The sequence below is a fragment of the Budorcas taxicolor genome, chromosome 2 (assembly GCF_023091745.1).
Source record: "Budorcas taxicolor isolate Tak-1 chromosome 2, Takin1.1, whole genome shotgun sequence".
NCBI lineage: Eukaryota > Metazoa > Chordata > Mammalia > Artiodactyla > Bovidae > Budorcas > Budorcas taxicolor.
This window is the reverse complement of record NC_068911.1, coordinates 145,576,657-145,600,851: the sequence shown is the minus strand read 5'-3', so window position 1 is coordinate 145,600,851 and position 24,195 is coordinate 145,576,657. Positions and strand designations below refer to the sequence as shown.

The window sequence follows — 24,195 nt, the reverse complement described above, 5'->3', positions numbered from 1 at the left end:
CTCTTTGTCCTCTTCTCCCTCCCTCAATCTTTCCCAGCATCTGGGTGTTTTCAAATCAGTCAGTTCATCGCATCAGGTGACCAAAGTATTGGATTTTCAGCTTCAATATGAGTCCTTCCAACAAATATTCAGGACTGATTTCCTTTAGGATGGACTGGTTGGATCTCCTCACAGTCCAAGGATCTCTCAAGAGTCTTCTCCAACATCGCAGTTCAAAAGCATCAATTCCTCGGTGCTTAGCTTTCTTTAAGGTCCAACTCTCATATCCATACATGACCACTGGAAAAACCATAGCTTTGACTAGACGGACCTTTGTTGGCAAATTAATGTCTCTGCTTTTTAATATGCTATCTAGGTTGGTCATAACATTTCTTCCAAAGAACAAGCGTCTTTTAATTTCATGGCTGCAGTGACCATCTGAAGTAATTTTGGAGCCCCCCAAAATAACTCTCTCACTGTTTCTGTTGTTCCCCCATCTATTTCCCATGAAGTGATGTGACCAGATGCCATGATCTTAGTTTTCTGAATGTTGAGTTTTAAGCCAGCTTCTTCACTCTCCTTTTTCACTTTCATCAAGAGGCTGTTTAGTTCTTCTTCACTCTCTGCCATAAGGGTGATGTCATCTGCATATCTGAGGTTATTGATATTTCTCCTGGCAATCTTAATTCCAGATTGTGCTTCATCAAGCCCAGCGTTTCTCATGATGTACTCTGCATATAAGTTAAATAAGCAGGGTGACAATATACAGCCTTGACGTAATCCTTTTCCTATTTGGAACCAGTCTGTTGTTCCATGTCCAGTTCTAGCTATTGCTTCCTGACTTGCATACAGATTTCTCAGGAGGCAGGTCAGGTGGTCTGGTATTCCCATCTCTTTAAGAATTTTCCACAGTTTGTTGTGATCCACACAGTCAAAGGCTTTGGCATAGTCAATAAAGCAGAAGTAGATGTTTTTCTGGCACTTCCTTGCTTTTTTGATGATCCAGTGGATGTTGGCAATTTGATCTCTGGTTCCTCTGCCTTTTCTAAATCTAATCCTTTACGATGATTAATTTTTTGTTATTCTGTTAATGGATTCTTTAAACATGTAAGAAAATACCTTAAAGAAAGAAAATTTTTAATCAGTTAATTAAAATGTTTCAGGGAATACTACCTGAATTACTTCTTGTATGCCACAAATATCTTAGCATGTTGGAAATATTAAGATGGAAAAATATTGTCCATACTCTTCTCAAAACCCAGTAAAGCAGTGCTAATTTGTAAATAGGGTAAAACCCAAGGTATATATATTCTCTTAGAGATGAGGCAAGAAGGCTGTATATCCCTTTGTAGTTCTTAGGTTAGTTTATGTACTGTTACATTAATTGATCTTTACAAAAACTTTATGGAATAAAAACACTTTTGTCCAAAGAAAAATAATAGTAAGCCCATTTTTTATATTTAGATATTTAATGATTCCATCTGTCCTACGAAGTGGGTGCCATTATCATCCCAATTTTGTAGAGGACATGGAGAACTTAGTAATATGCACCACGTGACACTCCTTTTATAATACTAAGTGCCACTGCTAGAAACTTTGCTCTTAATAGCTAAACTATTATGCTTAAACTTTATTCTGTTATCTGAATTCATCTCCACTTTGTAAATGAAAGACATAAGATTCAGAGGTTAAATAACTAGTTCAAGATTATATTGCAGTAAATGTCAAAGCCAGTTCTCCTAACTAAATCTAGTGATCCCCACGTTGCACCACACTGCCTGTGGTTCACAGGGGAGTTCCATGGAGGGAGTATGGAGGAGTCATTTTGATAGTATGTGCTGCCTGTCATAAGAACTAACAGCAAGGCAGAGAAGGGGTGGTTTCTCTAAGAAAACAATTGCAGTAAAAAAAAAATGTACTTCCTTTTTATGAAAATATTTCCTCTATTCAAGTAATACCAAATAATTTTTTTTGCTTAGTAACTTTGATATGGTTTCTTGAGAAATTTTCAAGATCAGTGGATAAAACCTGGTATTCTCTTAAAGCTTGCTTCTGCTCTGTGAAAGGACTCTGTCAGCAATCCAGCATGAGGGCTGTGCTAACAAAATTCCAACTTTTCTGTGGGATGATCCAAAAACAGCAAACAGAAGGCATTAAATTTCTTAACAGTCACAAGTGCGTGCATGCATGCTATGCCATTCCTGTCATTCACTGCTTTTTGGTGTGCATAGATTAAAGTTGGAATACTTTGATTTGCAGACTAATATGTTCTATGGAGAACTTTTTTCACACAGGAAATAAAAAAGCAGAGTAGCTTAAGAGCATGTGAGTTCTGTGCACTCTGCCCTTCATCTATATAGCTCTCAACTGACTGTATTATTTAGTCTGATTTTTAGAATATTTGCCTCGCCTGGATGACTTCATGTGTCTAAGACATTTGCTGGCTTAACATCCCGAGTTGTTTCTCTTGCTCATTTCAAAGGCAGGTTTATACAAGTGCTCTAACGGAAAACAGAGACTATGACTTGTGTGTGTGTGTGTGTGTGTGTGTGTGTGTGTGTGTATGTGTGCGTGTATATATATATAGTTAAGAAGAGGTGTAGCTCAGTGGGTTAAGTAGTATCTCATCTTGTCCTTTTCATAATCCTGTCTCAGTCACCTTAATGACAAACTCAAAAATCTAACAATACCAGTTGTTTAAGGACTTGCTTAAAAAGTGTGCCCTGAATTAAAGAAAAACATGTGTGTAAAAATAAAGCATCATTCTGTTTACCTTGAGCTTCCCTAGGTCATCTTCAGTTTCATACCAAAGCTTCACTGGAGACCTTGGAGCAAAGCACGTATAATGTTGCATGAGGGATGGACTTTATTCTACAGAGAATATGCTGTATTCTACAGTATTTCCAACCATGTTAATAGAATGGCAATGTGTGGGAAAGAGATGTAGGGACAATACATAACACGCACTCAAAATGTCTTCCTTTCTTCTTTAAATTACAGCAAATTCAGTAAAGCTAGAAATGCAGAGTGATGAAGAGTGTGACAGGAAACCCCTGAGCCGCGAAGATGAGATCAGGGGCCATGATGAGGGTAGCAGCCTAGAAGAACCCCTAATTGAAAGCAGCGAGGTGGCAGACAACAGGAAAGTCCAGGAGCTTCAAGGCGAGGGAGGAATCCGGCTTCCGAATGGTAAACTGAAATGTGACGTCTGTGGCATGGTTTGCATTGGGCCCAATGTGCTTATGGTACATAAAAGGAGTCACACTGGTAAGCAGCTGAAAGAATAACCTGATGACTGCCTGTGACATCTGATGTTGATATTACCTGACATCTATTCTCTTTCCTTTTTATTCAGGGGTGGCAATGGTGAAACTCCTTTTTCAAAATTCTGCTAGTATTGGATTGCTGAAAAGCAGCAAGTAGCCTGGGTCTTGACTTCCAGCCTTCAGATCTGAATAGCATTTCAAAAAGAAGTTTGGGATTCAGTTTCCACAGTTCTTAATATAGCAATAATATGATGAGGGTTCAAAAGGTATAGGAGAATTTCATTGTGTAACTTGATTTTTTTGTACTCCTATACATATTTTACCATACCCATGGGCAGAGAATAGAGTTTGCTAGCTAGACGTTTATCCTATAATGTGGTCCTCATGCAGTTTTATAATAGTGGATCCTTTTCACCTTATCTAATTAACTTCTTGAAATACAATTTTCAATCAGTCTTTGCCTTCTATGGGTCTGTGTAGGAGACAGATACTTATTTTCCCCAGTTCCAGGATGTCACCCTTTTCCTGTAATTTTTAACTACAACTCCTGCAAGGAGATAACATAGGGTAGAATGTAACAAAGGGTGGTTGGAATGTGTAATCATAGAATCAGGTGAGGAAAAGGACCTCAGATTAATATACTTTTATACATCTGAGTAATGTGAAAAACCAACTCATTGAGAAGGCCTTATTTGAATCTCTTTAAATCCTTTGGTAAAAAATTTAAGTTCTTTTTGATGTAAACACAAGAAATGATACTGTGATAAGGTAGGTGGATCGTTGACACTTAAAAAGTTTCAAATTCATATGAAATTTGATTTAAAGGTTATGATAGCTTAAACCATAATTCAGAGAGGTATTAATAGAGCAAAACAGTAATAAGTCATACACTCAGAGTTTTAAAATATGACACTCTTTTGGAAGAGAGATAAATCACAGTAAAGACTGATTTAAAGACTTATAAGTAATCAATTTAGTAAGTAGATGCTTAAAACATGAGAGATCCTGGGAACATTGACATCTTCTTAGTCCAAACTTCTCATTTACACATGAAGAAAATGAAGCCCAAAACATTTAAGTGATTTATCCATCATCCCTTATGTAGTTAAGGGGATTTTGAGGCTAGGCTCAGTGTTTTCTGATGTCCAAAGTAGTTTTGTTCAAATATTTTGTGCTTCGTATATCAATACTCTAAGGCTGATAGTTAGTTTCATTATAGTGAGAAACTACACCTTAGAATCACTATTACCTTAATTGAAATCATCAACTTCAGGGCCTACACTCTTCTCCAACCATACAGTCAGTTATATTTTTACTTTTTGTTTTGAATTTCCTTTTTAAATAGCATCATATTTTTAAAATATTTTTTAGAATTTATAGTAATATTTGTATTACTAGTCAAGATGATTTTTCTTCTAACTGTTAGAAATGTCTCATGGAAAAAATTAAAAGATCAAGCTAAGTATCATGTTTGATAAGAAGAAAAAGACTGTAAAATATGAGTCTACTTTGTTTCTATGGTCATGAAGTTATTCTAACTGCAGGTTTAAAAGAAGAGATCCACAAAGTTATGATGTATCCGTCATCTCGGAGAAATGATATTGAGGGAGATAACACACTTTGGGATGTCTCCGTCTCACATCTAGCAATGTAGAAACTAAATAAAATTACTAGAGTGACTTATCAGTTGAATTGCAAATAGTATTCATTTTAAGGCTGAAAAATATATTTAAACAATTTTTGTAACATTTTTAATAAACCTTTTTTGGTCTGAGTTAAGAGCATTCAAAAAATTTGAGTGTACTCTGTTGAAAATTTAGGTTAATTGATGTTTCACTGTATCTACAGTGACTTTCATGAGGATTGTTGGTTTATAAATACAGAAATAATTACCCACCTACTGTACTGTCCATTCGATATTTACTATGGTAAAGTAGAGTTGCTGCTGCTGCTGCTAAGTCGCTTTAGTCATGTCCAACTCTGTGTGACCCCATGGACTATAGCCTACCAGACTCCTCTGTCCATGGGATTTTCCAGGCAAGATTACTCGAGTGGGCTGCCATTTCCTTCTCCAGGAGATCTTCCTGACCCAGGGATTGAACCCAGGTCTCCCACATTGTAGGCAGACGCTTTACCTTCTGAACCACCAGGAAACTATTTCTAAATAGTTACACAGATTTCCATGAGTCCTGGGAATATAGGATTCACTCAGCTGGCAAGGAAAATAGACTAAATAGACTTTTTAAAAAATATTCTTGGAACTCTATGAATTTTTAATATTAATAAATATTTATTAAAGTATTGGGAAATTTTTATACTTTTCTAAGATCTGGGTGGTTTTTTGTTAAAAGTTACTAAACAATTCATAGAGGTGCTTGGGCTGCCTGCCGCACATTGTTAACCATAAAATTGTGGTGTGTCTTCAAGTTAGCCATTTTCATGTGTATTTCTGATGACCCAGTTTATATGTCTTAGTGGGTCATGACGTTTTCAATTCCATTTTAGCACTGTGAGAATGGAAAGTCTATTTGTGTTTCCTTAGACTGGCAAAAAGTGAAGTTGAAATATAGACATTAAGCAAATTTTTTATCCTTAATTTGATGAACTATCTTCATTTTAGAACTTCACCCTTTCACCAACTATTTATAGCTTGCTAGTATAAAAGACACGGTCTTCAATCCTTAAATCCCTTTGTGAAACATAAGCTTCTGTGTCTTTAGCTCACAGAATGTCTAATATAAAATTGATAGTGGAAAAAATACACAATCACCCAGTTTATTAAAATGACATGGAGTATCAGCTCTAATTCACTTCTTTTTCTTCTTCTTTCATACTCTACTAAAGTGTCAACTCCAGTGCCTTATTAATGGCTTGGTGTTACCGCTTTGGTATTGCTACTTTAGTAGGTAATCAGGTAATATTGTCATCGGATACTCCAGGCACTCTTCACTGGGAATGAAGTGAGAAGAAAAGAAGCAGGGGTAGTAAATCAATTCATGCATGAACACAAATTGATACAAACACTCTACATATAGAATATTCTTAATTTTGCCTCTCTTTGGGGTAGAGTACTCTCATCTTTGTAACTTTTCAACACCATATTTTGTCCATTGCAGCTTTGTGGAGCCATTCTGTTGCTCCAAAGCCCTCTCTACACGTAGTTGGGATTTTTCATATTTGTAGGTGGTGGTTCCAGCCTACAGAGGCATACCCTCTGCCTTTGATTCACCAGATGCATGTATATTTGCATTTCAATTGAGTAAACACAGATCTAGAAATGTGTTTATGAAAATATATAAAATATTGAAATATAATTTATTCCATAATAAGAATAGTAGATAATTTCCCTCAGTGAATAAAAATGGTCCTTGACTAGATGAGTAGATTGATTTTAAAAAAAGAAACAGATTTAGGATGAAAATGAACAATAATGTGGTTACATGACTACATCTTAATTGTTCTTCTGAATCCAGAGTTCTTAATCTGACTTCGTTGCCCACTCATCAGAAGATTATCACAGATACAATAGCCTACTTAATGTTTTTGAATTGAACTTAAACTCTATAGTGTTACTGATGTGTTTAGTAAGTTTGTAAATTTCTCCTGAAAGTTGTTTTTGTTTACCTGTGAAAAATGTGAGTAATATATGTATATTTTAGACAATATATAATATTTAATATATATTTAAACCAACTTGAAAAGGACCAATTGATTCAGTCTCTGTATTAAAAGAAAAACAAATTATTAAAAAATAACTGAGATGTATTGTTTCAAGTTATATACACAATACAGTTAGTCAACTGAACCGTTCAGTTAATTATCAGATAATTTTACACATATCTCTGTAAGGTGTAGGCCAGGAAAATCATTATTTCTCAAAGCTTCATTTGCTTGAAATCAAAGTGCATTGTTGCCATAGTCTCTTTCCCCTTACCAAAAATGGGCTCATGACCATTACCTTCCTCATGCCTCTTTCTTCCCTTCCCATGGCATGGGAACAGAATTAGCAAACACCTTCTCACTAAGACTTACTCAGCAACAGAGCAATGTTTCTGGTTATAATTAGACATTTCTCCTACCCCTTTAAGATGATCATATAAATACAGAAATAATTCTTATTAAAAATGCTTGAGGATATCAGGAGTATTTTGTAAATGTAACAGCTAAATTACCCTGTCATTAGTCTCATAATTAAGTGAATTAACAGTTATTTTAAAAAATGATCCTTACTGTTATTTTTCAGATTAGCGTTATTTTGAATGATGAATTCAGTAACCTAAATTAGGGATTTAAAAATATTTCAACTCAAGGATTGTAAGAGGCTTAAATAAAATCAAATTTAGCATTCTACCAGGAGTATTTTCCCAAGGCAAATGTGATTTCAAGTATTTTTGTTCAAATACTAATTTGTTTTAAAGTTATTGAGTACTAATTTGTGGTTACCTGGGAAACCTTATGTAGATTTCAAAAGTTAAATCAAATATATTGATTAAAATGTGTAATTTGCATTTGCTATTTTTTTTACTCTCTAAAAAGTTAATTTCAATAATAAAATCCTCTTTCCTTTTTATTACTAATTCCATGACATGAGTGGGGAGTAGAATATTATGATTTTAAAAACGTTTAGGCTGTTATTCCATTGAAAAAAGTCAAAGAATTAAGTTGTATATGTGTGTATGTCTGTGTATAAAATTTAAAAAATGATGTACCAAAATTAAATGTATTTTTAAACTTTATTTTATAAGATACTATATGAGAGGCTTTAGGTTAAATGTCTCCATTTTAACCTGTATTTAGTGCTAGTTTTTCAGTTTTACCAAATGAATCAAACAAAATAAACTAGATAAAATTTAAGGTAATGTTAACATTATGGATAATTCTTTTTCAACCATCAATGTAGGGAACTTTTTGTAAACTTACATCATAAGATCACCAAAGAAAAACCTAAAGCTTTGCTACCCATACACACATAGGTTACTTTATGTATATATATATCATTGAATTCCAAAATGAACAAGAACTACAGGATTCAAGATACATCTGATCTGTCCATTTTTCTTTAGGCTTTATAATCTATATGATAGAATGTGCAGTGGTAACTGCTAGAAGGTGACCATAGTTGATTTTATTTATCCCTCCTAGCTTTCTTTAATAAAAAGAATCATTGAGTTTGTATTATTTTAAAGTCCTCCCCCAAATATATTGTAGTTTCATTGTTCACTGTTATTATGAATGTTTCAGCTAAGGATGAGAAACATGACAATTCAGTGTAAAATTTTTTGAGAACTATTAAAATTATAGTCATTATCTAACCTCAAGTAGAGACATGGTCTAATTCAATCAAAAGAGAATTGTTTTTTAATCCTTATTCTAGTGTTGAGTTTTAACAGATCTGTGTTATTTATAATTTATTTTATGTCTATCTTAAGATAGACTCATTTAAAGGGAGTAGTTCGTGATGGTCTGGTGATGTTATTAGTTTGATCCTACTTGCCAGTTTCACACCCTCACCAAACTACATGTTTTTACCTTGGATGACTGTTGACAGCCTATTGATGGCTATCGGTTGACAGACAACTAACGATTCTGGCTTAAACAATTTTAGAGCAATATCAGTAATAGTAGAAAACGTTCCCATCAAATAAATTATTTTCACAAGAAAAAGAGAATACATGTACGGGAAATATCTGGACGAATAATTTTCTTTGGATTTTCTCTGATTGTATCAGGAAAATCTGCCACAGGTTTTATTGTTAGTGACTGGGTAAATTGATAGACCTAAGCTCTATTTTGAGATTTTTGTGGTAGTGAGCTTTGTAACCCAGTTCATTCATTGAACCTCTTTGGCCCCCTGATAAGAAAATGATCAGCTAGAGAGTTAGACTGTAGGTCCTTTTCAGCTCAAAGTTGCTGTCATTTTTTTAGAAAGAGATAATAACATGGCACAATAAAGAGAGCCAGATGTTACAGTCAGATTGACCAAGAGTCATGATCAGCTCCACTACTTATAATCTGTGACTATGATCAGATGCTTCGATATTTGAACTTCCACTTGTTTATTTGTAATTTGAAGTTATTAACACCAAATTAGTAATGCCATCCTGTGGTTTGAAATATTGTATGTAAAGCAACCTGTAAAACCAGTTAATTGATGGCACCTAGTTTTTCAACCAGTGGCCGATGTTCTGACTGTTGTTCTTTCCAGTCAGTGATAAGAATCCTGTGAAATTTATATGAAGAAAGGAAATGGCACTTGACCTAAAGTTTGGGACTTTGGTATTAGCAAAGCAAATTCGAGGAAGATAAAGGTTTAGAGGACATAGGAGGGAGATGGACATTCTCAGCACAGAGAACTGGCTCTGGTTAACATTGTAGATCCAATTAGTCACTTGCACATAACCTACTTGATCTTCCCCACCTCTTTACCCTTCTGCAGGTGAACGTCCCTTTCATTGTAACCAGTGTGGAGCTTCTTTTACTCAGAAGGGCAACCTTCTGAGACACATAAAGTTACACTCTGGAGAGAAGCCGTTCAAATGTCCTTTCTGTAGCTATGCCTGTAGAAGAAGGGATGCCCTCACAGGACACCTCAGGACCCACTCTGGTAAGTGCCATGAGCTCTTTAAGAAGAAAACTAAAATGAGGGAATTCAGAAGTGTGCTATAGAATAATTCAAAGTAACTTATAGCTTTGGTACATAGCTGAGAATGAGGTAGATGATTTTTTTTTGTATACATTGAATAACTGACAGATTTTGCAGGATGCATTTGGCCCTTCTTTTTTAGATTTATAGACTTGGCAGAAAAGAGTACTGTCAACTGAAGAGTTTCAAGCCATTGATGAAAACAGCTGTAACATTTTCTATAATTTTAAATTTTATAATTATTAATGAAGTAATTGTGGTTAGTCCAGAATAATGGAAAACCCAGTAAAAATATATAGTTACATGTTGATGTTAGCATAGAGGAGAGAAATACTGTGACTTTTTTTGACTGATAGAGTACCTGGGTGGGGACTTCAGGGGGTATCAAATATAACTATTTTAAACTTGAAAATATTATGTTCATTAGAAAATTAGCTGTGAGAGTATTTTATATTTCATTTTAACTCTCCTTGTTTCTTTAACTTTCAAATCATAGTCATTGGATGCTCTCTGAAACTTTTCTCTGCTTCATAAATCATTAGAAAAATCTAGACTGTTTGATTTTTTTTTAATGCCAGAATATAGTACATAAAAGCAAAAGAATGATTAGAAATCTGAATGAATTTCATTTGACTTTTAGCATGAATTGCTATAACCAAGAAGTTAAAGGTGGAAAATTAATATAGAATACTCTCAAGCCAGTTTTATATGCTCCTTCTGTTCATAATGACATATTAAAATTTAATTTTAATATGAAGATATGATGAAAGTGATATTTTCATCTACACTGACAAATTGACAGAGTACTGTGGGTTGTGAGGTAATGCTTGTATTATCTTCCTTTACATTTTTCCTGTTAATCCTTAAGGCTTTACCCAGTTTTTTAACATGAATGAGAAATATGTAAAACAATTTAGACATTAACTCGATTAAAAAATAAAATTAATGAAATATTAAAATATTTTAAGTATATGCTTTATCTTCTTCCCTGACTTAAGGCAGTTTACTTATTTCCAACCATGACATATTATATTTTATTTAGAAATTATGCTGTGAAAATTATATATTAAAGTGGTATTGTTTTATTATAAGAAGTATTATTTTTTGAAAGATACTTTTAAGACCTGACAGTTATTTCCTTTAGCTGGCTATGAGCTCTGGATTATTAAAGCATTAGTCAGTTGACCAAGGATGATATTAATATAAAACGTAGCTTTCCATGGGAATGAAGTTGAGGCAAAAATAGAGCTGTAAGCATGTATTTCACTCTTTACAAAATTTACAAAATTGTGTCATTTTTAGTGTCATGGTTTGGTGTATACATTTACTCTACCTGGTGATTGCTAGATTCCTTCTAGAAGGTTCATTGTCTGGTGACACCTCCAGAAGACATTTAACCTTCATCTCAATTTCCGTTTCCTTGATTTCTTTTTTGCCCTTTTAAGAGGTTTATCCCTATGGGTAGTGTCTAAAAAATCAAGACACCTTGGTTTTTGTATTAGACTGAACTGGGCAGCTACACTCAGTTTCTTTATACATATTAGGCATGGCTTATCTAGGGGCTCCTATTTGCTGTCTAGTGGAGTGAGGGGAGGGAAAGATGGTGCTCAAAAGTAAGCCCCTTACATTGGCTTTGGCAAGGGCAGACACCATAATTTTTATGGTTCAATATAATTATAAAGTTTATGTGCATAGATTAAAGCTGTTTCTAAGAAACTGTAATTTTTTTTTTTTTTTTTTGGCTGTTCTATATGGCTTGCAAGATCTTAGTTCCTATACCAGGGATCGAACCTGTGACCCTGCAGTGAAAACACGGAGCCCTAACCATTTCACAGCTAGGGCATTCCCTATGAAACTGTAAATTTTGTAAATAAATACTTTGCTACTTTGAGGTTCAAAAAAAAGATATGTCTCTATAATTGCCCTTATGATTTTGCAATTTGGTATACTAAGTTATGGCTTTTGCAGATATATAAACAGATATGCTCATATTGGCTAATAAGGGGAGTTTAACAGAGAGATGAAAGGGACAGATGGGTGTCATCCACCTACTGCTTCATTAAGATGTGATATCAGCTCAGACATACTTTGAATCTGAAATACTAGCCATCACCAATGCTGTTCATAATAGATGAAACATAAAACATAGCTGCCAAAGTCCATGCTTCTCTAACTGATCAGAAAGCTCAAGTTGGTCATTATAACTTTCTTCTTCCACTGCTGATTCCATCTTGCCCTTATTTTCACCCTGTTTTTAGCACCTGGGCTGGACAAGGTTCTTTGATGGGTGATCCACAGCCTAATTCCTAAACGTTTTGAGTATTTGGTGACCTTTTTGTCCTTGGATTACTATAGCTTTTCAATAACCAGAATTACTGGACAAGTTTTTGTTAGAGATGTTCCAATAAATCTGCTGAGCTTCTAACTTAGTTGTCCTTGCCCATATCATATAGCAACAACCCCAAATCATTTTAGTAATCTGGAAAGTTTACCAGCCAATAGCCTACTTTTCTTTCTGTTAATTCAGTAGCTTGAAAAGCCCCATATAGGCAGGGAGTAGTCTCAGCTTTCAATAAAATAGTAACAGAACTCTGATCCCTGGTGGAAACTTTTGGGCATTGAGATCTCCAAAACCAGCAATCCCAAGGTTTCAGCACAGGAAGTGAAAACCCTTTAAATGGGTTATTTGATGTATTGTGGCCACTACTGCCTTAACCTCTTTGTAATCAAACGTGCACTGTGGCAATGGGGAAGATAGATGACTTTAGGCATTTATCATATCCTGTAGAACATACTCAAACTTCTCCCAGCTAGCGATCATACATGAACCATGCCACTTGTGGGCCAGTATACTCCATTTGGCCAAATGATTCACAATAATGTGGCACAAGATATGGCTAGTGAAATCTGGAAATGGTTTGGAACCATTGCTGTATTTCCTTTGCCTTGTAAAGAATTTCCTGCTTAAAGTCAATATTTTAAGGAATACTATAGTGGTTGTTAAAGGCATTCTGTTACATCCAGGTGAGGAGGAGCATACAAAAGCACCAAAGGGGAGGTAAATCTATATTCTGAATATCTATCAATTCCTGTGAGAATAAATTTCTCCCTCCTTCAGGTAGAAAGAAGTTCATTGTAATCTGCCAGTCACTGATTGACTGGTTGATCCCTTTGGAGAACAGTGCCATATCAGAGTCCCAGCATTGGAAGGTGGTGAACTCAGCAGTTGTACTAGTTAAATTAGTCACAGAGCAGGGGAAATCTATGTTGTTGAAGTCTATAGAGTTTCCATCATTGCCCCTCTTTTCACTTTGTATGTGGGCCACTTAAGCAGGCACTAGGGTAGCTAGGTAAATAATCTGATACCCATAGTATAGATTATCTGATTGTTTTGAGTCACCCATCACATAATCTTTTCCAGACTACTCAGAGCCTCCTCCACAACAGATGCCCTCTGGAGGGAATTCATGTAAGATACCACATTGTCACACTTTGTACCAGTTCCGAGAGGCACATATGCATAACTCTCCCCCAAACCTTCTATCTTCAATCTTCCAGTCTTGTTTTTCCAAGTCCTTGACTATATGGCCATGCCATCTATCATTTCCTCATCTATCTTTTCTTACATGCTAAATGTACAGCTGAAGGGGTTATCTTTTCACTACTAGGATTTAGGGGGAGCCCTCTTCACTGTGCCTCTAGCACAGTAGTTGCAGCTAGTACCAAATGCCATGCAGTCCATTCACAGGCTGAGTTCATGCAGTTTTATCCTATGTTAATCGGTCATTGAGAACACCCCATGAGGCCAGATGTGAGATATTGTGAAGCAGTAGTGGCGGGTATCAGAGACACGTGAGCTACTTGCTCATGAAGTATATACCTGGGTTTCCCAGACCTGTGTGGTCCATTTCATTTAATAGTGAAATGCTCTTGTGTACATCTTATTTTGTATGTTGAATCAGATTACCACATAGTTCATTTTGTATAGTTTGAGCCACACAGTCATTTGGAGTTTCGTATCCTAATACTCAGTCTTAACACGAGTCCAATAGCAAATTAGGAGCTACTTTTCAAATGGCAAATCATTGTTGAGAAGATCACATACATTTCCTCCATTGGGGATCTGCACTCCAATCCTGCAGTAGCAATTACGTCACACACCGTCTTGGCTTGACACATGTATTTCCAAAAATCGTGGCATTGCTGAACCCTTGAGCCAGAGACCTACACGGCAGCTTTCCCTGCGGCAGAGTATACTGCAGTCTCAGTCTACCTTTCTTGCCCCAGTCCGCTCTCAAGGTTGACAGCCTTGTGGATTATTGAATACGTGCATCAGAGTGGAATACCCAAACATAGTATATCTTGTTTCTAAAATTCAAAGAGGGGGCACCACATTTTCTGCCTGCTCCTTCATGATGAAAGGTACAAGGTACAGCAACTTATCATTTACTGTAGAGGCTCTGTTTCCACATGCCTGCATTGCTGGGCCCCTAAAATTTCACCACTGCTGCAGGTGTCTAAACTTTTTGTAGAGATCACCTCCTATCCTCTGGCATATATCTTGATGAGACATTTTAGTGTTTACTACTTCCTGCTCACCAAATCCAATTAGTATAATACCATGAAGGTAATGCCCCAGGTTGATGTTATGTGAGATGTCAAGATAAACAAGATTTCTTTGCCCTATATTATGGCAAAGAGAGGAGAAGTTGACCTAGCCTTAGGGTAAGATGGTGAAAGTATGTTGTCCCTGCATTGTAAAGGCAAACTGCTTCTGATTATCTTTATTGATAAGGAATTACTTTTAAAAGAAATTAAGTTGGTAGTTGCATACATGATGTCAGGGGCTGTGTTAATATGCTCCAACAAAGATACTATAGCTAGAACTGCTTCTGTATTTGCCATTCTGGTATAACTAAATCTTCATTCATCCACAGAACCATCTAGGTCTTGCATTAGCCTAGCAAACAGTTTAAATGGGTTTGTAGTAGGAATGACCACCCCAACATCTTTTGGTTTTAGTTTACTGTCTTGGAAGAAGTGACAGTTCTAAGGGCTGTGATTCCCAGTATGGTAGCCACTAGCCATCTGTGGCTATTAAGCACCTGTACATATGGGCTTCCCCGTGGCCCAGTGGTAAAGAATCCGCCTGCAATGCAGGAGACACAGGTTCAATCCCTGGGTCAGGAAGATCCCCTGGAGAAAGAAATGGCAACCCCCGTCCAGTATTCTTGCTGGGAAAATCCCATGGACAGAGGAGCCTGGTGGGCTACAGTCCATAATGTCACAGAGAGTCCAATATGACTAAGAGACTGAGCACACACATATGGTTAATACCATGTTGAAATGGCATTTATTAAATATTATGAAAATTAATTCCACCTTTTAAAAATGTGGCTATTAGAAAATTTTAAATTATACATGTGATTCATTTTGCATTAGACAGCACTGTTCTTGTCTTTTTATGATAGCCCTCCTATCCTGGGTCAGGAACCAATGTAAGGATTCTTTCCATTACTGAGTGCACTTATTCCTGTGGTACTGTAAGATGGGCTTGGGTGAAGTCTTCATATATGTCTTGGCCTCCATAAGCTCCCACTTTGACTGGTGGGCCATAGTTGTATTTTGGGTTCCAGGGATTAATGGCAATTCAGAGCTAATATAATACAACTGTCTAATAACCTGTGGAAGGATTTGGTATTATCCTTCTCCCAGTTCACAGTCACTGTCATAAATGGCCACAGGTGGTTCTGAAATGGCTATGAAGAAAATTCATAGCATACAGTTACGGCCAGTTTTGGAGAACACTCTTGAGAGTCCCTTGGACTGCAAGGAGATCCAACCAGTCCATTCTGAAGGAGATCAGCCCTGGGATTTCTTTGGAGGGAATGACACTAAAGCTGAAACTCCAGTACTTTGGCCACCTTGTGCGAAGAGTTGACTCATTGGAAAAGACTCTGATGCTGGGAGGGACTGGGGGCAGGAGGAGAAGGGGACGACAGAGGATGAGATGGCTGGATGGCATCACTGACTCGATGGATGTGAGTCTGAGTGAACTCCGGGAGTTGGTGATGGACAGGGAGGCCTGGCGTGCTGCAGTTCATGGGGTCACAAAGAGTCGGACACGACTGAACTGAACTGAACTGATGGCCAGTTTTCACAGACTCTGTCTCCACCTAAAATTATGTGACTCTGGATATGTGAATATACTTAGGTCTAGGCAGTGGATAAGAGATCATGAATCCCACTATGGTGACTGAAGTTGGATTTTTGCCCACAAGACCTAGAGGGTTTCTGTCCATGTAAGACAGCTAGCAGCTTGGTATTCTAAGTGTCTTTTTCATTCTTGGGGAATCTGAAACCCATTAGTCATTTCCATAGAACCCTGTGGCACAAAACACATTGATTTTTATCCTATCCCTGTGGCTTGTTAGGGTAGCCTCACCTTCCTGAAATTAATTTCTACCACATATCTTCTGCCACCTTAGAAGATCACAATGCTGCCGCTGCTGCTGCCGCTGCTGCTGCTAAGTTGCTTCAGTTGTGTCCGACTCTGTGCGACCCCATAGAGGGCAGCCCACCAGGCTCCCCCGTCCCTGGGATTCTCCAGGCAAGAACACTGGAGTGGATTGCCATTGCCTTCTCCAGTGCATGAAAGTGAAAAGTGAAAGTGAAGCCGCTCAGTCGTGTCCGACTTCTAGCAACCCCATGGACTGCAGCCTACCAGGCTCCTCCATCCATGGGATTTCCCAGGCAGGAGTACTAGAGTGGGGTGCCTACCTTTAAATTAAGAAGCTCAGATCTGTTTGCAACATCTGTCATTGTTCTCTCCAGCCAAGAGAAGACAGTTACCAGGAAGCTTCTCAAGCATGCTGGTTATTTCCTCACCAGTGTAATTTTTTGTTGATGTCCCACAGGTCCTTGTGAAGTATTGTTATTTATAATAGATCCTTTTCCAACATTCTTACTTTCTTGAGATTTTGGAATTTTACTTTGCTATGCCAAGAATATTCTGCCATTTCAACTTTTTTACTGTGTAAGCTATCATTGAATCAAAGGTTCAATTAACCAGTCACTCCCACCTGCTCAAGACAATAAAATACTAAATCCCAGATGAATGTTCCTATAGATAAATTGGCCTGATCTAACACTGTAGTTCACCTTCTTGAGTTAAAATCCTTAGAATCAATCTATTCCCTTACATACTAACTGGACTCCTACTGATAAAAATTGGTAAAGATTTGAAGTTATTTCAGTGTATAAGGTTGTCACCTCCTGGATATCCCTTGACTTTGACTATATTAGGATCTAACTTGTCATGAGCTTGGGGATTGTGAATGGTAATAGAAATGAGTTCTAAAAAGAACTGCCATTCTCCGAACCAATTGGAAGTCCTCTTACTATATGGGAATGCTGATTTATGTGAGAGTTGGTTTCCTTAAATGGAATGGGGAGGCGTGAAGACAGATATGTCTTCTGGCAAGTCACGTTCTGTAGGGTTTTAGGAGTTCAACATTCTGAGCCTCAGTATTTCATCACATAGTATCAATACGTGTTTCACTCTTTCCCCATCATTACCCCATTATCAAGAGGTAACAGTGGCCCTGTCTGGTGGTCCAGTGGGGAGGAATCTGCCTGCCAATGCAGGAGTTACTGGTTAGATCCTTGGTCTGGGAAGATCTCACATGCCATGGAGCAACTAAGCTCGTGTGCCACAGCTGCTGAGCCCACATGCCCCAGAGCCAGTGCTCAGTGACAAGAGAAGCCACCACGATGAGAAGGCCATTCGCTGGAACTAGAGTAGCACCTCTTGCCACAACTAGAGAAAAGCAATGAAAATCCAGCACAGACAGTAAGTTAAAAAATAAAATTATTAAAAACAGATTTAGAAAAAGACCTAATGGTATTGGTTTTGCCCAGTTTATTCGGTACGGCAGTCCCATCCCCCTTCAAATCAGATTCTGGAGTTGATCTTCAGCCTTATTTACCCGAGCCTTAAGTAGATAAGGACTATTTTAAAGATGATTTAGGACCTTCAATTTGTTCTTTCTCCTTCATATAATCCTTTGGGCTAACAGAAGTAGCCATGTAACTCTACAGTCTTCACACAGACACCACTACTATCCTTTTAGCAAATAAAGACCACAGCTCCAAAAGTCTTCCTTTCATCTGCACTTCATTCTATGATACCATCAGTAATAATCTGAGTAATCAGGTTGCCAGCACATACATAGAATTACTAGGATTTCACTAACTTCCTGATAGGTGGCCCTCCTGTTCTCTTCAAGCATGAGAAACTCAATGTCAAAATGCCTTGTGGACTCTCTGAGGCCTTGGGACACTCCTGCTACCGATAACTAGCATCAGGGCCATGATAGGAAAGCAATGATCACTCAAATGGAGAAAATGCAGGAGACATTGATGAAGCACTAAAATTTACAGGAGAAAGAGTAGGCATAAAAGAAACCAACAAGGGACGGTTGGAATACTCTAAAGCTGCAGTATTAGGAAGCCATTAGCAATCCCATGTCCAAAGTGTCTGTTGTGTGTGTCTGTGTGCTTGCACTGTCTCATACGACTCTTTGTGACACCATGTACTGCACCCTGCTAGGCTCCTCTGTCCATAGAATTTTACAGGCAAGAATACTGGAGTAGGTTGCCATTTCCTCCTCCAGGAGATCTTCCCGACATCTCCTGTCGGGAAGGAGATGTATCCACAATACAGGGATCAAACCCACATGTATTGTGTCTCCTGCCTTAACAGGCAGATTCTTTACCAACTGCGCCACCTGGAAGAGGTCATTGAAATTAGGAGAGGTAGGAGATGGTTTTGAAACTGACCTTCAGTGGAGGAATATACCCCTACTAACCTGTGACTGAGGAATAAACAGCTTGGCCTCACTCTTTCCATCTCTTCTCTTTTGCTGATGTATGTTAGCCTCCCAGTCATGTCTGACTCTTTGCTACCCCATGGTCTATAGCCCACAGGCTCCTCTGTCCATAGGATTCTGTAGGCAAGAACACTGGAGTGGGTTGCCATTTCCTTCTCCAGAGGATCTTTCTGACCCTGTGATCGAACCTGCATCTCTTATGTCTCCTCCATTGGCAGGCAGCTTCTTTACCGTCTCTTTTGCTAATACCTTATGTTAAATGAGCATGACCAGAAGCCAGGGGACAAAGGAGCCTATGGATGAAGCTGATAGAAATTAGCTTTTTGAAGAAGCAGAGCAGCAAAAGGTGAAAAGTGGCTATGGAGGTGAAAGAGAATATGTCACAGATAAGCTAAATATAAGAACTAGTGCTTAAACTTACTAGTATAGGGTATTAAGTGTAATATAATGATTTTGATTTTAATGTCAGATTTTTATGAATAATATCAATAGCACAAAGTGACTTGCTTCCTCCTCCTCCATACCAACTCCTACTTTGGGTAATGAGTGCTCATTGTTTTATTTTCTTTAGTTAGCTGTTGTGTTCTAGGGTATTTATATTGCATCTTTGTTTCCTTTGTTTTAGATTAGAACATTTTCCTTTCAGTAGATTGGTTAATAATGAGGTTGGTTTTGATGTGCACTCACATATTTCTATGACATTTAATATGTCATAGAGAAATATGAGAAAACACTTAGAAAAATATCTGGGATATAGTATCAGTATCAGTTCAGTATCAGTTCATTCACTCAGTTGTGTCTGACTCTGCGACCGCATGGATTGCAGTACTCCAGGCTTCCCTGTCCATCACCACCTCCCAGAGCTTACTCAAACGCATATCCTTTGAGAGGTGATGCCATCCAACCATCTCATCCTCTGTCGTCCCCTTCTCCTCCCGCCTTCAATCATTCCCAGCATCAGGGTCTTTCCAAATGAGTCAGTTCTTCACTTCAGGTGGCCAAAGTATTGCAGTTTTGGCTTCAGCATCAGTCCTTCCAATGAATATTCAGGACTAATTTTCCTTTAGGATGGATACATCCAATATAGTATACATTCAATAAATGTTAGCTCTTTTCTTTCTTCCTCTTATTTTTAAAGCCCTGTAAGGTCCCATGCAAGCTGAAAGTTTCTATTTAGAATTCTCTTGCATACTCTAGAGAAGGGGTTCCCCAACCTCCATGACCTAATTCCTGATGATCTTAATAAGAATAGAAATAAATTGCACAATAAGTGTTAACATGCTTGAATCATCCTGAAACCATACCCCCACCCCCAGTTTGTGGAAAAAGTGTCTTCCATAAAACCAGTCTCTGTTGCAAAAATGTTGGGGACCACTGCTCTAGAGGACACAAGGCAGGGTTTTGATTTTGATTGTATAATCCTAATAGTTAGGTTATGACTATTCCAGGTCATGTCTGGAATTTCTTGAACTCTCTATAGCCTTGTATTGTACAAGGCACATTCTATGGATTATTCGTTTAATTAAATCTCTTACCTGAAAGAGCAAAACCAGGTAGTTTATCAATTAAAAACAGTAAATCTAGCAATATGAGAAGCTTTCAATAAAAAGGCCAAGTCCTTTCCTTTCAGTGAGGAATTTGGTTTTGGAATTCCATGTAGTTTATCTGACCTAAACCACACTCATAACACATCATCTCTAATTCCACTTTCAGTTTCTTTAAAAACTTGAGGACCTTGTGAAGCAATCAGACTTCTATTAAATTTATCAGATTTTTGTCACAAATTTTTAAGATTTCCATTGCCTACCTCTAATTTATCAGCGTTATTTTCATCTCATTTTTATTGAATCTTTCCAGAGTGGTAAAATTAGTTTTTATAGAAATAACTTTCTTTCTGTACTTATTTTATTAGAATATGTGTATTTGGTTAATTTATTTAATTATAGTAATAGGTACAGCTGGCATAAATACGTTTGGATGGAATCATAACTGACTCAGTGTAAGTATCCAGTTCAACTGCCAGAAGTGTCTATGTGGGCATACCAAAGAGCAGCCTGTGAGCACCAGCATTTCAGTGTTTTTCAAAGGATTGGAGAGACAGAAAAGCTTCTTGTTAATATTATTCCTAGTTTATAGGTGAGGAGACTGAGGCACAGAGAAGTCACACAGGCAGAGCCTGGATTCAAACCAAGACAGTCAAACTCCAAAATCTGTACTCCATGCTGTGAAATAAATGATACAACCTCATATGTTTATTTTATCCTCTGTCTTGCTAAACTCTGGGCTTCCCTTGTGGCTCAGCTGGTAAAGAATTCACCTGCAATGCGGGAGACTTGGGTTCGATCTCTGGGTTGGGAAGATCCCCTGGAGAAGGGAAAGGCTACCCACTCTAGTATTCTGGCCTGGAGAATTCCATGGACTGTATAGTCCATGGGGTCGCTAAGAGTTGGACACAACTGAGTGACTTTCACTCACTCACTCACTGCTAAACTGTGTAAAATTAACTCCAAGTGATAAGTTGAATACTATCTGGAAGTCAAAAAGTCAAGACATCTGGGTTTAAGAACAGGCTCATTGCGAATTAGCTGTGTGACTTTGTTACATCACTTAATTTAATCTTTAATCTCCTTGTGCTGCTCATATTATATAATCCGTTATCTTTTCTCCTGGGATTTTGCTGCTCATTAGCCACTGAGACCAAACTTCACAGAGTAAGAGAGTATTCCCCACTCCCAACTTATTTCTTTTGTTTGCTGTTGTTTGTTTTAACTTTCAAAACAGATTTGCATAAAATGGAAGAGATCTTAAAAGATTTTCAGATGACCTGCATAGGACTAGCATCACTTCTCTGCAACTAGCTGCTAACATAAATCTCAGAGAAAACCTTGATATAGAGAGTTTCTGATTTTGCATTCTAATTCCAGATATAGTTTGTTCACATAAAATGCATTTCTTTTTAAAGAATATTTTTGAAAAAGCTCTCTCTGTGTTGCTGAATACCAGTGAAAGTGTAAAACAGTGTTGAATATTCCCTCCTTCTCTTTTACCAGTTAGCACCTGAATGAAAAGATGGGCTTAAGTGTACAAAGCCCTGATTACTTGATTTGATTGCTTGTTTTAAATTTTGGTTACAGTCATTGATAACATTTTTTAATTTTGAAAAAATGCCCGATTTTATGAATAATTAATATCTGGGCTCCTTCAAGAGCGCAGATATTTTGGTAGTTTTTTCCAGTATTTGACATGGAAAAGTTTGTTTTCTAACAATAATTTTTAAGCAGTATAATATTATTTCTGGAAATAGATTGATATGATCATCTTTTCTCAGGAGTAGATAATTCCTGTTAACAACGCCTAGTTTTTATTCCCAACTTCTTAAGATAATAATGGGAGAAACCAGAACTTTCCTTTTATTTGTTATGGCGGTGCTATATTTCATTTCTGAAATATTGTCCATTCAGGGCAAAAAAAGTGAAATAATGCAATCTAAGTTTTGTCTGTTCAACAGTCATCAGTGTTTATTTCTTTGTTTTTTAAAATGATTTCATTTATTTTAGTGTAGAGCTATTCTACTGGTCTTGATGCTGGGTATTTCATTAGAATTGCTTTATTTTATGGCAGTATGTTGGCTAAGTGTAAACTTTACGCATTAACCTTAGATTTACACACAAATCGCCTACTTTTCTTTACATAAGTTTATAATATAACATAGTATTTCTGTCAGTGTTTAGTGACAAATCAGAGAATCAGTGCACCTGCTACAAAAAATTATTTTATTAGTTTTGTCTATTAGATTTTTAGTTTAACAAGTGATTATAGTTCTTTCATTCCTTAGAAATTTGATTAGTATGCTTCATACATTATATATTACTTCTTTTAATTGTCTTTATTTACCCAGTACACTGGGGAAATAGTGTTTCAATTAAGCCCTGGACCCCTATTAATCAAAGCAATACTTACCATACTTATTTTTTAATCAAGGAGGAAAGAAAGGTGCATATATTTTCCTAATTAGAACTTCAGGTATATTTCTCATGTACTTTAATACAGTGCTCAAATTAAATATTTAAAATGTAATAGAAGAGTATGTGTTTTTAATGTATGGAAACTTATATATGCTTTATAAATTTCTTTGTATAAATTATAAAGAGAAAAAAAGTAAGAATGCCTTTTTGACGGTCTCAAATGTTTTTATGCCGTATCTAAAATTTAGTTTCGGCCGTGGAATTGTACAGGGCTTTGTTGTTGTTTAGTCGCTAAGTCACATCCGACTCTTTTGCGACCCCATGGTCTGTAGTCCACCAGGTTTCTCTGTCCAAAGGATTTCTAAGACAAGAATACTGAAGTGGGTTGCCATTTACTTCTCCAGGGGATCTTCCTGACCCAGGGATCAGACCTGGGTCTCCTGCATTGGCAGGTGGATTCTTTAGCACTGAGCCACCAGGAAAGCCTGTACTACACTTGCATTCTTATCAAAAAAAAAAAATATATATATATATATTTATATATTGCTAAAAAGAGAATCTTTTCATTTGAAAATGAAAAATCCTAGTATCCCAAGGAAGCGTATTCATTGTCTCTTGTTCCTTGTTTATTGTAACATTATTGTTCAGAGATATATAAATAAAATATCCTTGAGTAAGCAGAGAAGTGTATGAATTTTTTTTTCTGATTTTAGCTTTCAATTAAATCAGTATTTATTATATAATTACTTGAATATATCACCTAAAAATAAACACTTTGTAAAGTTAGTTTATGTGATATATCTATAGCATATAACCCTAGAATAAGAACTATTTGAGGAACCTTCCAGTGTCACAGTCTTTTGGCTTAAGATCAATAAGCCTACATTATTCTGAACAGATGCCTACTTTATTTCCAAAACACCTCAGTTATGTTGATTTTCGCAACACAGTTTTGTAATCTATTCAAAGTTTGACAAATTTTGCTTAAGAAGTTTATTCTTTATATCTAATTGTCAGGTTAAAGCTACTTTGTCCTATAAAAAGCAACTGGACCAGATGTAACATATAAAAGAATCCATCTGTTAATAACATCCACCATTGTCAGTTGTTTTAGATAAGGACTGTTTCCCTGCTTATGAATATATTTGGATATTCACATTAGTACAATATTAAACCAACTAGCAGGCATTTTTAAGGTATAAACTACATGCTGTCAGAGAAGCTGGTAGGAAAATATAGTTTTTTCATTCTCTTCAACTTTCTTGAAAGTGAAATTCAAAAGTGGCATCTGACTGGGTTTGAGATAGTGCTAACCTTTGACCATATTATTGCTAAACAAGTGAATGTCAAATGCTCTAGTTCTGTATTCTCACACGGGACAATCTTTTAGTTTGCAATGAGAGTGATTATGCCCTCAGATATACTATCATTCCTTATTAAGGGACTGTCAC

General features: G+C 36.8%; 1 protein-coding gene across 1 annotated transcript in view; it reads left to right on the top strand.

Moving 5' to 3' along the window:
- IKZF2 (IKAROS family zinc finger 2) overlaps positions 1-24,195 on the top strand; it is a 167,130-nt gene that overhangs the window by 102,229 nt on the left and 40,706 nt on the right. The window contains exons 3-4 of the mRNA XM_052663199.1: positions 2,980-3,246; positions 9,682-9,849. Of these exons, the coding sequence (XP_052519159.1) occupies positions 2,980-3,246; positions 9,682-9,849 (435 nt within the window). The remainder of the gene's footprint in view (positions 1-2,979; positions 3,247-9,681; positions 9,850-24,195) is intronic.